Source organism: Malaclemys terrapin, chromosome 1 (assembly GCF_027887155.1).
Source record: "Malaclemys terrapin pileata isolate rMalTer1 chromosome 1, rMalTer1.hap1, whole genome shotgun sequence".
NCBI classification, from domain to species: Eukaryota; Metazoa; Chordata; order Testudines; family Emydidae; genus Malaclemys; species Malaclemys terrapin.
In genome coordinates this window covers 5,115,178-5,129,119 of record NC_071505.1, presented here as the reverse complement: position 1 = coordinate 5,129,119, position 13,942 = coordinate 5,115,178, and the positions used below count along the sequence as shown (strand labels likewise).

The 13,942-nt window shown below is 45.3% G+C and overlaps 1 protein-coding gene across 2 annotated transcripts in view; it reads right to left on the bottom strand.

Moving 5' to 3' along the window:
- Nucleotides 1–13,000, bottom strand: part of AHCYL2 (adenosylhomocysteinase like 2) — a 170,960-nt gene extending 157,960 nt beyond the window's left edge. For both annotated transcript variants that reach the window (XM_054013750.1, XM_054013501.1), the window contains exon 1: nucleotides 12,584–13,000. In XM_054013750.1, the coding sequence (XP_053869725.1) occupies nucleotides 12,584–12,961 (378 nt within the window). In that variant the 5' untranslated portion in view covers nucleotides 12,962–13,000. The remainder of the gene's footprint in view (nucleotides 1–12,583) is intronic.
- Between the last annotated feature and the right edge of the window lie 942 nt (nucleotides 13,001–13,942).

Here is a 13,942-nt window from a genome sequence, read left to right as displayed (position 1 = left end):
GCAGAAAAGCCCATACGGAAATTAATTCTGTCTTCAGAGCAAGGTTTGAAAAGTATGCCGGAGCATGGAGTCAAACGTTGAACAATGAGGATAAAACAAAACATTGAATAGCTGCTCACTCCAGTGAGTACCGTTCCATCCTGTGCACTGAATGTTGCAGGGACCCTGTGGGGGAAAAAAAAATAGTATGTGATCATGCAATTAAGGACAAAGGGGGGTGAACTTAGGTTGCACAAGCAACTTTAATTCTGGCATTTACTAACTTAAGTGCCTGACTTTGCAACCTTCATAATGTTCCTTAAATGTAGTTTTCCTGTATGCAATTCACTAGGTTTTTAAAAAAGCAAACTGGAAAAAAAAAATGAATTCCATCATGGAATTCATATCCAAACAGATCCATCAGGAGGGTTAGATTCACAACAGACCTCTGCCATCTTACCTAATGGAATAACTGGTAACAGAAGAGGTTAAAAATGTACTATGTTATGTGGACCAGTCATTAATTGGGAAGACACACACACTATGCCAGTGGGTTCCACAGATATTTGCTGACAGAGGAATCTTGAGACTGAGGAATCTTGGGTTCTCTTCCAGGTTCTGGAAACGCATGCGCTCTGGTGTTTTTTCCAGAATATGTTCCCCTAATCTTGGTCTTGGAAATAGCTCAACCATTTTTCCTGAAACTTAAAAAAAAAAAAAAATCATCATCCTGAGGCAAACACCCAGTATGGAAAATTTCAGCTCAAATGGTTAAAATTGGGAAAAGTTATAACCAACTGAGAACAGTGTATCTCAGGTAACCTTAATCAGAGGTGGGGCTACCAGCTCCACCTATAATACATCAAAATAATAACGGAAGTACTATATATCTCTTGCTTTTCTTATTTCTTTTCCTTTTGTTTCACATCACTTTCCTATAATAGATGATGGTGCATCTTTTTCTGCATTGTCTTTGGTATCCATTTCCGTTTTTCCCCCCCTCTCTAAAATATCATTTTCTTTGCCCAAATGTTCTCTGCCTCTTTCCTGACTCTCCTCAAAAAAAAAAACACCTCTCTCAAGACCTGTTGCTAACTTCTTATCACCCTTCCTCCTCCCATTTCAATTTATTCAGCAGACACCTAAGCCTGTTAGCCAAAGACTGATCTGAAAGATAGAGAGCTCCAGCGTCCAAAGGCAATCCCCAGGTGAGAAGATAACACCCTCACCTACTCCTCCAGCAGCTGGGCTCCCTTCGAGGGTTCTGTCTCTGGACTTTACCGAGGGCTTCTCCCTTTATATCAGCCTCTAGTTACACGGTGTCTGAAAATCTGAAGCCTCCCTCAACCTTTTTATGGCTGCTGCTCTTTGATATTCACTCCCACTTGGGAGAGAATGGGGTTGTCCCTGGCCCCTCCCACATGGGATTTTTTTTGAAACCTCATCCCCAGCTTCAATGCCGGACTCTGCTGCTACCACCCAAACAGCATCGGTACGATTCTTATCCATTTCATTACTGCCCAGAGGTCTCCCAATAGCAGAAAGACAACTGACAAGACTAAGTAGTTTTTGATCTGCTGCAGCTTAGCAAAACTGAGGTCTCTGCCGCCTTACCCTTGGTTAGCGTTCATATCATCTCTTGGAAATGAAAGCTTAGATTCTGCAGGCATCCTACTGACCACAGGCACGACACTTTCTCAGGGTGCTCGGGACTGTAAGCCATGGTTACTCCTCTGCCTTAGCAAGACAGCGCTTTGCTGGAGCTTAATCTGTGTATGTCAGCTCCCTGCCACACCGGTCTGTCCACCTGACCAGCAAACTCCTTGAGAACCTGCCAGTCTTAACCTCACCTTCCAGGTAACGTTCAGTTAACCCCAGTTCCTGAACTCCCCGGAAGAGTGTTGCTCTTCAGAATCCAGCCCCTCTCACTGGACACTCACAGAAATGACCAAGCTTGCTGTCTCCAAAGAGGCATAATATACACTAGCCCAGGGGTCCCCAACGTGGTGCCCGCAGGCGCCATGGAGCCCGCCGGGGCGTCTAAGTGTGCCCGTGTATTGGCTGGCGGACGAGCATTCGCCGAAATGCCGACAAGCAGCGTCATCCAGAGGCGTCGGATGACACTGTCCTCCGTGGCTCGTCGTCTGGTGCCCGCCAGACGAAAAAGGTTGGGGACCACTGCACTAGCCTGTTGGCTCAGCTGAGGACACACTCTTTACCTTAATACACAACACAGACAGTTTATAGTAAAACTAAGCATATGTTTATTAATAAAGAATACAAATGTATGTGATACTAAACAATAGAAAGAGACAGGTATAGTTGCAAACAAAAATAACATACATTTTAGTGACTAAAACGTAACTTTAGCAAGCTACAATCTTTGTCCAAACAGTTTACATTGAGTTATCAGCATCCTCAGTCCTTCAGACAGGGGGGCCTAATGTTCACAGAATCAGAGGATGCTGTTTCTTTGACCCCTATGTGAGGGATAACAAGACAGGCCCCTTTTCTTCCCTCTTATAGCCCAGCAAGCCTTTCACATGTATTCTTTGAAAAGAACCCAGATAAAGTTCCTCTCCCCTGCTGTTTGTTCTCTGGGGTGCAGGTACTAAGCCTGTTCTTCATCCTGTGCTTAATTTGCTTTTTTGATTGGCTTGATCACTTTGTTTACTTTAGATGCAAATGCACTTCTATTGACCTTTGCTCATAATCAAGCCATGCTGTTTTCTCATCCGTCTGTTAACCTGGTCCATGCTGACAGGTAAATCCACATTCCTTTGTCTAGGGCAAGCGTGTTTATCAACTGCCTCCAAAACACATTTTAAGAACATATTTCAAGCGCACATATATAACTCTGTATACACAACCCCTACATACATTACACGATGATATTCATGACCAGCATGTCACCAGTTTTCATGATACCTTACAAGACACTGTCTGGCTAAATATTCTGACAATGTACAGGGTGAGCCTTTTGCCAGTTGATATAAAAGAGGCTCTTAGGGTCACAATAGGTGAGTGGGTTTTTTAAACTCTGCCTTATAGCTCTTTAAATTTTTCCTCTCCCTACTTCCTTGACCCTGCCCTAACCACTGTCCTGCCTGTAGCCTTTCCTTTCTCAATAAAGAGCTTGAGACCATCACCGTCACAACTACTCAAGTACCCTTCCTCACAATAGCCTCCCGAGGTTTGGCCTGGGTATAGCACAGAATTCCCATTCTGTCACTCAACTTCCAAATTTTCACTGAAGACTCCTCCTCTCCAGGTTCAGTACAGCCTCTGACACTGGATAATTCCAGGCTTCTGAACATCCAACTTAGGTTTCATCCAGCTATGGTTCCACACTTATATCTAATGGCTCTCTCCTAATAGTGACAACTCCTCTGCACCTCTTTCACTCTCCACTCACTGTAATTTCCTACCTAATCCCAATTTCTTTCATACATCCCTTAAACCTTAACCACTTTTATGCTGATAATACTAAACAGTAACATTTCTTGAAAAACATTTCTTCTTTCTTCATCCTCTCTGCCTCTTGACCAAGGAAAACTTGTGGTTACCCCTAAACTTTCCAGTTAAATGCCTCAGACAAGCAGTCTTGGGCAAGAAGAGCATTCTCAAACATGACCCTCTCTCTCCAGTCATCCGCTCAACTCACACCTTCCACTTGCTGCCTTTGGATGTAATCATGGTATCTTCCTGACCCCGAACTTTCCTCTTATTATTCTTCATCTGACTGGAGCAGCTAGGAGACTTAATCCTGCAGCAGGAGCCCATTGTGCAAGGTGCTGTACAAATACAGACCAAAAAGACATTCCCTACTCAAAGAGAGAGAATCTCTTCCTGCATCACCACTTCCACATTACCCAGCTACGCTACTGTCTTGACTCCACTTCTAGGCCTTCATCTCCTCTCACTTGTTCTATGGCCTCCTTCAAGTGTCAACCCTCCAAACCCAAGCATATGCAGCAGAATGCCCTCCTTCTCATATGTACAAATAAACATGACCATGTCATTCCATCCTCAAACAAGTCCATTGGTTCTCCAATCATTTTAGGATACAACTCAGTTAACCTTTGTTGTAAATCCTTCTATGGAGTTGCACCAACTTCTGCTCACTTTCTTATAACACCGGCTTCATCTCTTAATTTTACTATTGTTGGTGAAGGACTTTTTCCTCTGCAAATCCAGCTGCCTGGAACAATCTTCCTTTATACTCGGGGACAGCTCTCTGATTTGCAATATAGCAAGTCACCTTGTGGGCAGAGCCAGGAGGACAACACCCCGCACACCGGAAGCAGATGGGCGGGACAGGAAGAGGAAGTACAAAAGGCCAGCCCAGCAGCTTAGTTGGGAGGGAGCTGCGGAGGGAGACAGACACATCTTCCCTGCTGCTGGAGCGGAATCCCGAGAACCACGGCTGACCTGAGGGTCTGCAAGAGCTTCCCGAAACCCCGGCCACTCCCAACACCGAGGAACTGCTACCGCCACCCTTGGTGGTATATCCCGAGGAGACTGAAGACGACCCTTGGACACAGGTACACCCGAGGGGGAGAGTAGGAAGCAGCTCAGGGAAACCTGACAACAGTCTGGTTGAGAGCTGGCCTGATACAAGGTCAGTGTGTTGCAGCCCACTCCCTCTCCTTAAGCCAGGAGGCCTGCACTCCTCGGACATCTCTGCTGGAGCCCCAGAGCCTGTGCGTGGTGCTCACCTCTGCCAGAGCCTCACAGATGGTATTTGGGCTACAGCTCTGCCTGACTGTAGGCCGGAGCCCTGATTGTTTACGGCCTCACCCCGCTTGAGGGCTGGGCTTATACTTGCTACAGCTCTGCCTGACTGTAGGCCGGAGCCCTGACTGTTTACTGTCCCGCCCTGCTTGAGGGGTGGACTTCTAACATAGTACCACTCTGTCCTGACCGCCAGTCAGAGCCCAGACTGTTTGCGGCCCTTCCCTGCTTGAAGACCAGGGCCCATGGAGCACTACTAATTCCCCCTCTTTCTTTTGAGTGTACTCTAGCAGATCAGACTGCAAGGAGGCATGGCCCCCCTCAGAGGCAGGCACGGAGGGACAGCCACGACCGCCTATATGGACACTGGTTCATCCCGTCTCCTACAAACTTCTACATGACTTTCTGATCAATGTTCATCTTCATTTACAAGAACTGAACGCATGATATGATGCACATGTGTTTGAGCAGGACTACAGAATAAGCGAGTGTCTGCTGCAAAATCAGAGAAGTCTCAAAATCATGCCTAGCATGACCATATCTTCATTATATCAACTTATCTGGCGATAAAGGGCCAATGTTTTCTTTTAACCACTTGCATACCATATCTCCCTGACATGTGACCACTCCAGTTAGATAAGTGAAGCAGCACCGCTTTTGATATAGGGGCTGTCAAACCACAGCCTACAGCAGGGGTAGTCAATAGGCAGACCATGGGCTAAATCCAGACTGCCAAACACTTTTGAACAAACACCAAAATCTTTTTATTTACCTTTTTTATTATTATTTTCTCTGGAGTCTGGACCTTGACTATACCTTAACCAAGAAATATGAACCTTGACAAAAAATAACTGACTGCCCCTGGTCTACGGCGTTCAACATCTGTCACATGGCCAACAGCTGCCCTCATGTTTAATACTGAGATGAGAAGGCTCCAAGACTAGATGTCTGAATACAGTGCTCAATACTGAGATGCGCAACCATGACTTCTTGCATGTTGCGATCTGTAGTTTCCACAGGCTGCACTTCCACATTGAGAGGGCAGCTGCAACCTGTTCTTTTATGCATGTGACCTTTGAGCTCTTGCCAATGCAGCCTTTGACTGGATAAAGTTTGGATACCCCAATGTGCATCCAAAGGACTAAACAATTATACTTTTTCTTCTGCCCTCAGATCCACAGGGCACAAGAATTATGGCAATTTACTAAGAGAAAAGCAATGCGGCAAGCTGTTGCTCCAGGGTCGTAGGCAAGGAGATGGCCAATGGAGTTGCTACAGCAAGTGTTCCCAAAAGAGAGTTGGTTCTAGACGTCTTTAATCTGAGAGACTTTACACATCATGAGAACTGCTTAAGGAAATCAAATCTCAAGTTCTTCAATCTTATTTCTACACTTGCCGAGTCTCACCATTTCAGAGCACCAGACTGACTTCCGAGAGCCCAGAAAGGCTTTGCTGAAATTCAATACATTTATATTGAGTTAAGCATTTGGTGAATTTGATTTTGGCTTCCTTCACTGTCTGTATAATGACACCTGTTACACAGACTGTACAACATTTCTATCACGCTTTAGGGTACAAATCAGTAAAAATTAAGAGTTTACTAAACCCTTATTCCTTTATATAGCACTGCCATCAACCACTCTGTCTTTATCTTAAAAAAAAAAAAAATACAGCAAACAGGGAGCTGGATGGCTCACACTATTAATGGGACACAATTTTTCACCTCTGGGCTGCTGGTACAAATCTAGCTCAAACCAGTAGCGACTAGCAGCTCAGACTATCTGACAAATGTTTAACGAATTATGCAAATTAGTTTGGGGCACTTGGGTTGAGAACTCATCACAAAAACTTTGTCACTAAATGATAGCGTGGGTGACTGTTTTGTGGCAGAAATCGCAGGAGAGGGGAAAACCTGAATGGGCCATAGCAAGTGAGTTCCACTCTCCCCACTAGAGATGGTTCCTCTAAGTCAAGGTTGAGGCATTAAGGAGATGCTTATACTGCAAATGCCTATGCTATGCCTCCCCACAGAGGACTTCACAAGAGATTTAAAGCTCACATTACCTCTTATCTTAGATTCTTCTTTATTCTCTTATTTGGTCTAGTGTGATTTGGATACCTTGGTCTAAATTTTGTGGGTGTCTCAAACAGCCTCCAGCACTCACTGTGGGACTGGATCTTACTTCTCTTCCATGCCTAGTCAAGGTTTTACATCTCCCCTTCATCCTAATACAAACTGCCTCAGGTTCCCAGTCTTGAGCCACTTCTCCATATCTTATCTCCCTATGGGAGAACTCAATGCTGGATCAGAAATCACTTTCCAGAGAGGACATCTAACTTTACATCTCCCTCAGTTCATTCTCTTCATTTACCTTATTTCTTGGTCTGTCAGCTCAAATCTACAGCATAAGAACGGCCATACTGGTTCAGACCAAAGGTCCATCTAGCCCAGTATCCTGTCCTCTGACAGTGACCAATGTCAGGTGTCCCAGAGGGAATGAACAGAACAGGTAATCATCAAGTGATCCATCCCCTGTCGCCCATTTCCAGCTTCTGGCAAACAGAGGCTATGGACAACATCCCTGGCAAATAGCCATTGATGCTTTTATATATCCTCCGTGAATTTATCTAGGTTTTTTTTTAACCCCGTAATAGTCTTTGCCTTCACAACATCCTCTGGCACGGGTTGACTGTGCGTTGTGTGGAAAAAATATTTCCTTTTGTTTGTTTTAAACCTGCTATTTTCATTTGGTAACCACTAGTACGTGTGTTATGGGAAGGAGTAAATAACACTTGTTTACTTTCTCCACACCAGTCATGGTTTTATAGACCTCTAGCATATCCCCCCTTACTCGTCTCTCTTCCCAGTTTTATTAATCTCTCCTCACATGAAAGTCATTCCATACCTCTAATCATTTTTGTTGCCCCTTTTCCAATTCCAATGTATCTTTTTTGAGATGGGGCGACCGCATCTGCACGCGGTATTCAAGGTGTGGGTGTACCATGGATTTACATAGAGGCAATATATTTTCTGTCTTATTATCTATCCCTTTCTTAATGCTTCCCAATATTGTTAGCTTTTTTGAATGCTGCTGCACATTGAGTGGTTTGTTTGTTTTTTCCAGAGAACTATCCAGGACTCCAAGATCTCACAATTTCCTATTAAATGTTTTCAAGACCAACTTCTTCCTTGTGGGTAGAATTGCCTCTAATCACATGCCATGCATTTATTCCCCTCTTCCTCCTTTATACATACACAAATCCACCTTATGTCTCTCTGAGGCTATCCATCACCTTAACTTACACTCCCAAAACCACAAAATTTGGAGACATCCTGGACCATTAACCTTTTTCCTCTCATCTGCAAGTCATCCAATACCATCCTCAGAATACACTCACTGCTGAAATCTTTATTTATGCTTTCATCACTTCTTGTCTCAATATTTATCAATGTCTTTTTGAAGGCTTACTCTCAACTTCAGGAAGTCAGAATTTTGCATCCAGACTATTCTCTCCTTTCAGGAAGCATGACTATATTGCCCCATATTTCACCATGATTACTGGCTTCAAGTCCCTCACCAACTGAAAACTCCCCTCCTAGCTTTCATAAGTAGGGACTTGTTGCACCCAATCACTGTCATAACCATTTAAAGTAATTCCGCTCCTCCAGTCTTTGCTACCTTTCAGTCCTCTTTAAAACTTCCCAACACTGCAAGTGACTCTCACTCAAGTTGACCTGTGTATTTCCCTTTACAACACCTCAGCCATTTTTTTTTTTAATCTTGCCTTCATCACTTCCTGTTTGAAATAGGACATTGTTTTATAGATGCTGGAGCTCAGATGCTCAAAACACACCCCAAGAGGCCAAATACACTTTTCAAAGTCTTAAATACTGCCTATGGCCCATTTCTCAACTGCTTGGTGAGGATCAAAGCTGATCAGCAATAGGTTTTTAAATCACTGGTAAATTCAAAACATGAAGTTTCTATTCCTTTGTCGAGGAAGTACAAATATCAGTCATCTGTACTTAGCATTTATGTCAATTTTAATACAAATTGGGTGTGGGCTTCAGACTGCTTGCCAACTGCTAATATTTCACTCATTCATCGGAGTTTAGGTACCCTTAATTATACTGCCTTTCCTCATCTCTGCACTTTCTGTGCTCCTCACTGAGTTAATATTTACTCATCTTTACTGCTTTTATATTTCTACTATTGTTTTTCTCTCTACCTGTCACTTTTCCCTTTCTACCTGCAAGATCTCTGTATCCAAATTAAGGTATTGGTCTTTCAACAAAGGTCTGAATATATCATACAGAAGGTGCTATCTAAAAATAAATTGCATACATGCTGAGGGGAGGGCCCAAGTGTATTATATATTATAACACTGGTAAGATTTTACTAACTGGCATATAAACCACTCATTACGAGCAGCAGTTGGGAATTCAGCCTTAGGAGAAACATTTATTACCCTGGTATAACTGATCACTATAGATTAGAATGAAATTGGAGTAAATGGCAAACTAACACATGAGTAAAATAAGATAGTCTGTGTTCCATTCAGATTATCTAAAAATTCTCCTATACAGCAAGTGAATAAAATGCTGTGAGAATCTCACCCCAAACAATTGGATTTATTATGGAAAAGCAGCAGTTTCAACCCTTATGCTCCCTGATGCAATCAAATTAGCTAGGAGTCAAGGTCAAAATCATCATTTAGGCAAGCCACATGAGAGTCATTTATACTCTTTGCAAAGTAAAATACCCAACTGCAGCTCACTAATATGCCAGTCTGGTGAGCATCAGGCACCTATTTTGATGTAATCATTTTACTGAGGAATTTTATAGTTACAGCGAAGCTACTCAGACAAGTGACAGTGTAATAAGATGCACCTTGTTACCCTATGCGTCTGTACCCTCTGTTTTCAGTTTTAAACCCACTTAGTTTACAGACAAAACCTGCAGCTTTTACTGCCATCAGTACTGCAGAGGCAGTCTAGCTATGGAGGAGCAAGCTGTGTTCTATTTTGCTTCATGAATCAACAGGATTGCCAGCTCAGTTCTGATTCCAGAACCTTTATGTTGATAATGTTAAGAAGCAGAAAGAACACAGCTTGACATTCAGAAAGCAAGCTCTGCTTTCAGTACTGAAAGCTACAAAAAAAGTTCACTTTCCATTTGTAAAATGAGCATTTATATTAATAAAAAAAATTTCAACTGTATAGTACCTTTCCTCAGAAGATTTCAATATGCTTCATAAGCAAATGTATGACAGGTAAGTATTAAATTGCTATGCACACCTGTGTAAGTAAGTGTACACGCATTTCACAGATTTTGAAACCAAGCTGTAGCAATAAACCCACGGACACACAGTAAATCAACTGAGGAGCCTTGATTCTCACACCGCTACTCTTACCACACCACAATCACTAATGCCAACATTTCCAAAGTTTTCTGATTTTTGGATACCTCATTTTATGAATTTCCAGTGTCAATTACCTTAAGCCTAATTTTTAAAGCTCTCACTCACTTCCAACTGAAGTCAAGGGGGGCTCACCTAATTAGTAAGTTGCAATTGGGAATTTTAATTTGTTAAGACTAAATGATTGATGTGACTTTGACCTCTGAAAGTCTGGTCCAAGGTATCTTAAAAACGGAGATCCCCATAATCGGTGGCCACTTTTGAAAATTTGGGCCTACATACAGAATTCTAAGATGTCAGAGGTAGCTACAAAAAAGTTAGCATGGATTTGGTTGCCTCAGGAACTCAGTATAGTGAAAATGAGGACAAACATTAAAACATCAGGCTTAAGAAAAGGTTCTTAACTTTACTTACTCTTGTCCCAATTAAGTTAATGTGATTAAAGTTAAGCATGTGCATATCTCTTCGTAGGATCAGGTCCTAAATGTTTATCATGTCATTTTCTATTGATCAGATATTACGATCCCATCATTAAACTAAAACAGCATTGCAAAATCACTGAAGTCTACCAATTTAGGCACTTTACCCACACACCCTTTACCACGGTGATGAGTGTGTTAATAATTATATCCTCATGCAAAGAAAAAGTATTTGCCTATGCAACTAGAATTTTGCAAGACCAAATTAACATATACTGCTAACACTTCTAGAAAGAGAGAATAATGGAAAGGGGAAAAAAGCATTGGCTATTAACCCTCATACCTACACTACAAAAAGAGTGTGTTAAGCATGTTACATAATGTGTTAACACGTTAAAATCCTAGTGTAGACAAGGTAAATTGTAGGTTTAACAGAGTAGCCAGTCAAGATAAATCCTAACAGAGAGAGCATACATTTCCAGCCAACACATTAAAACTATAACTTACCCTGTCTACACCAGGATTTTAACATGCATTAATGATTAGTTAACATGTTTAAAATATGTTTTTTCCCTAGTGAAGACAAGGCCTGAAAGTCTTAAAGCCAAGCAAAGATATGTTTTACTACTGTATGTTGCCTTAAAAGTTGCATACATTTCCTTTAAACATTTGCTATACCAAACGGACTGTGGATGTGTAAACTTAGTTTAATAAATGCAAAGACAACCCTTCAGTCACTGGAACAAACCCACGCACTAAAGGGATTGGAAAGCAGTAGCATTGCAGAAGGAGAAGGAACAGCATGTACTCCCAGACATCCTCATTCAACATCTCACTTCCTATAGCAACCACACAGATTCACAGCCCATAAACAATCCCACCGTGCTAGATTGGTGGTGGTTGGTTTTGCTCCTTCATGAATACTCTGCTTCTACTGCATGGAGGATCCGCTCCCTCTGGTCGGGTATTGTTTGTTTCCCTTATATCAGACCATGTCTCTGATGAGTTTAGAAGTACCTGGACACAGGGATGCAGAATTCTTCCCAGGCAGAAACTCTCACCACCCACATCAATACTCCCCCTCCACCTGGGAGATTTAGAAGGTCAAATATATCATGATCCTTGACACACAAGATCCATCACCATGTTTTTCATCTTGTCAAGCAAGCACTGGTCCTTGAGAGGAAATATGAAGGAAAACAGGTGCCCTTCCCAAGGATGGCAGACTCCAAAAAAGGGATGAAGGAATAGGGTGATATCACATCGAGGGATAAAGATAATGTGAGGTTACCTAAGAACAAAGATGACCAAGGAAGAAGATGGGAGGAAGGTACCAGATTATGGGTGCTCCACTCTTTCTCCAAGAGAGGGTGCCTATAGTGATAGCACATGGCACAGTCTTCACCTGGGTACTCAGGGGGATTCTCCAAGGGCTGGATTAGTGGGTTTATCTGGAGTATCTCTCTTCAGGGAGTTCAATGTCTCAGATTCTAGTGCTTTTAGAGATCAGGTGGGTCAGGTCCCCCAAACACTAGGTATGCTGTCAAGGGGTCACAAGGAAGGTCTCTCCAGAAGAATGGGAATTCTCTCTTACAGACAAAGAGATGAGCCCCAATCTTGAAGAAACAAAGCCCCCCCCCCGCATCCCAGCAAGCTGCCAAGGGAGAATCGCCATAGAGAACTGGGCTCTCTTACCCGAGAGGCTTGTGTGGGAGCCCCTTCATAGGGGCAAAGCGATACCTATCGGGTAAGAAGAGTTTCCCTCTCCAAGGATGAGAGTCCCTGTCCCACAACATGCCTATAAAGGGGTCCCCCGTCAAGGGGGTAGAGGTGCTTCTCCCAGGGGTCCCACCTTAAGCAAATGGGGCTTCTTGTAGGAAGGCAGCTCTGCATGAAGGGGATGCGGGTCTCCTCTCCCCGGGGTCTCAGTCAGGGGGAACCCCCTTCCCTAGTGGGGTCCTGCATTGGGGGTCCTGCATTGGGGGTCCCCCTCCCCCAATTTCAGGGGGCCGCCCCCCCCCTCACGGTACCTTCTTGACGGTGCGGGGCGCCTCGGTGACGGTGCCGTCGGGGCTGACCATCGCCTCCCGCCCGGCGCCGCCGTCCCCCCCGTCCCGGAGCCGGTGCTGCGGGTGGTGCGGGTCGCTCCTCTTCATGGCCGAAGCCTGCGGCACCTTGGCGGCCGCGGGGAGCCCGGGGCAGCCGCTCGCGGGAGGCCGCTCGGCCCCGCACCCCGCGCCGGGGGCCGCCGCCGCCTCACGCTCCCCGGCCGGGGCCGGCAGCGGGCAGGGCGCCCCGGCCACGCCGAGCCCCGGCGGGGGGAGAGGCCCCGGCTCGGCCGCCCCCTTGTCCCTGGGGCCGCCCAGCTCCTTGAGCTCCACGGCGGGGGCCGCCACCTGCACCGACATCGCCGCTGCCGCTGCTCGCTCGCTGCCTGCCTCCCTCAGCCCCGGCCGCCCCCTCCCCTCACCGGCCGCCGCTGCGCGGGGCACCACGGGACATGGAGTTCGCCGCCGGGCCTGCGGCGCGGCGGCCGGGCCCGCCAGGACTACAGCTCCCAGCGTGCTCCGCGGCGAGCGCTCCGCCTCATGGCGGCGGGGAGCGCGGGGCGTCATGGGAGGTGTAGTCCTCACCTGCCCGGCGCTGCGGCTGGGGGTTCCGGTCCAGCAGTAACGTGGGCGACTGGCGCAGGTCCCATTGCTCGCCTGTTTCCCCAAGCCCCAGCTCAGCCACTGAGCCATCCCCTAGGCCAGGCTTCTGGGTCCCTCCTTCCCCAAGGCTGCAGCTGCAAGAATTCCCACCAGCCCCTGGGCTTGTACCTCTTTCACACCCCCCCTTCCTGGTGGGGTGTTTGGGGTGTTTTTTTGGGGGGGGAGGGTTGTTTGTCTGTTGAGCAGCTTGTAAACACTTCAGGGCCAGAACTACATATGCCTGTAAGGCCCAGATCTTGCTAACACAAAGCACATCTGTGCAGTCCCGTTAAAGTCCACTATTCAAGTGAGTTAAGCTTGACTATGCGCAGAATGGGGCCCTACATTACAAACAATTTTTTTTTTTAAAACAGTCCGTTATTTGTGTTGCAATCGTGCTTAGAGGCCTCGACCACAACTGAGCAAAGCACAGTACAGACAAATAGTTCCTGACCCAAGCAGCTTACAGGCTAAATAGATAAGACAGTCAAAGTATAGGAGGGGAAACTGAGGCACACAAAGCCTTGCCCGAGGTCACGCAGCAGAGACAGGAATAGAAGATAGCGCTTCTGAATCCCAGAACCCATCACATAATATACTGTGCCACTTTAGCAGTGCTACAGACTTGGAGCCTCCGCGCCTGCAACAATATATCAACATCTGTTGGTGTTTTGTACAGAGGCAGGAACATCTGTTTTT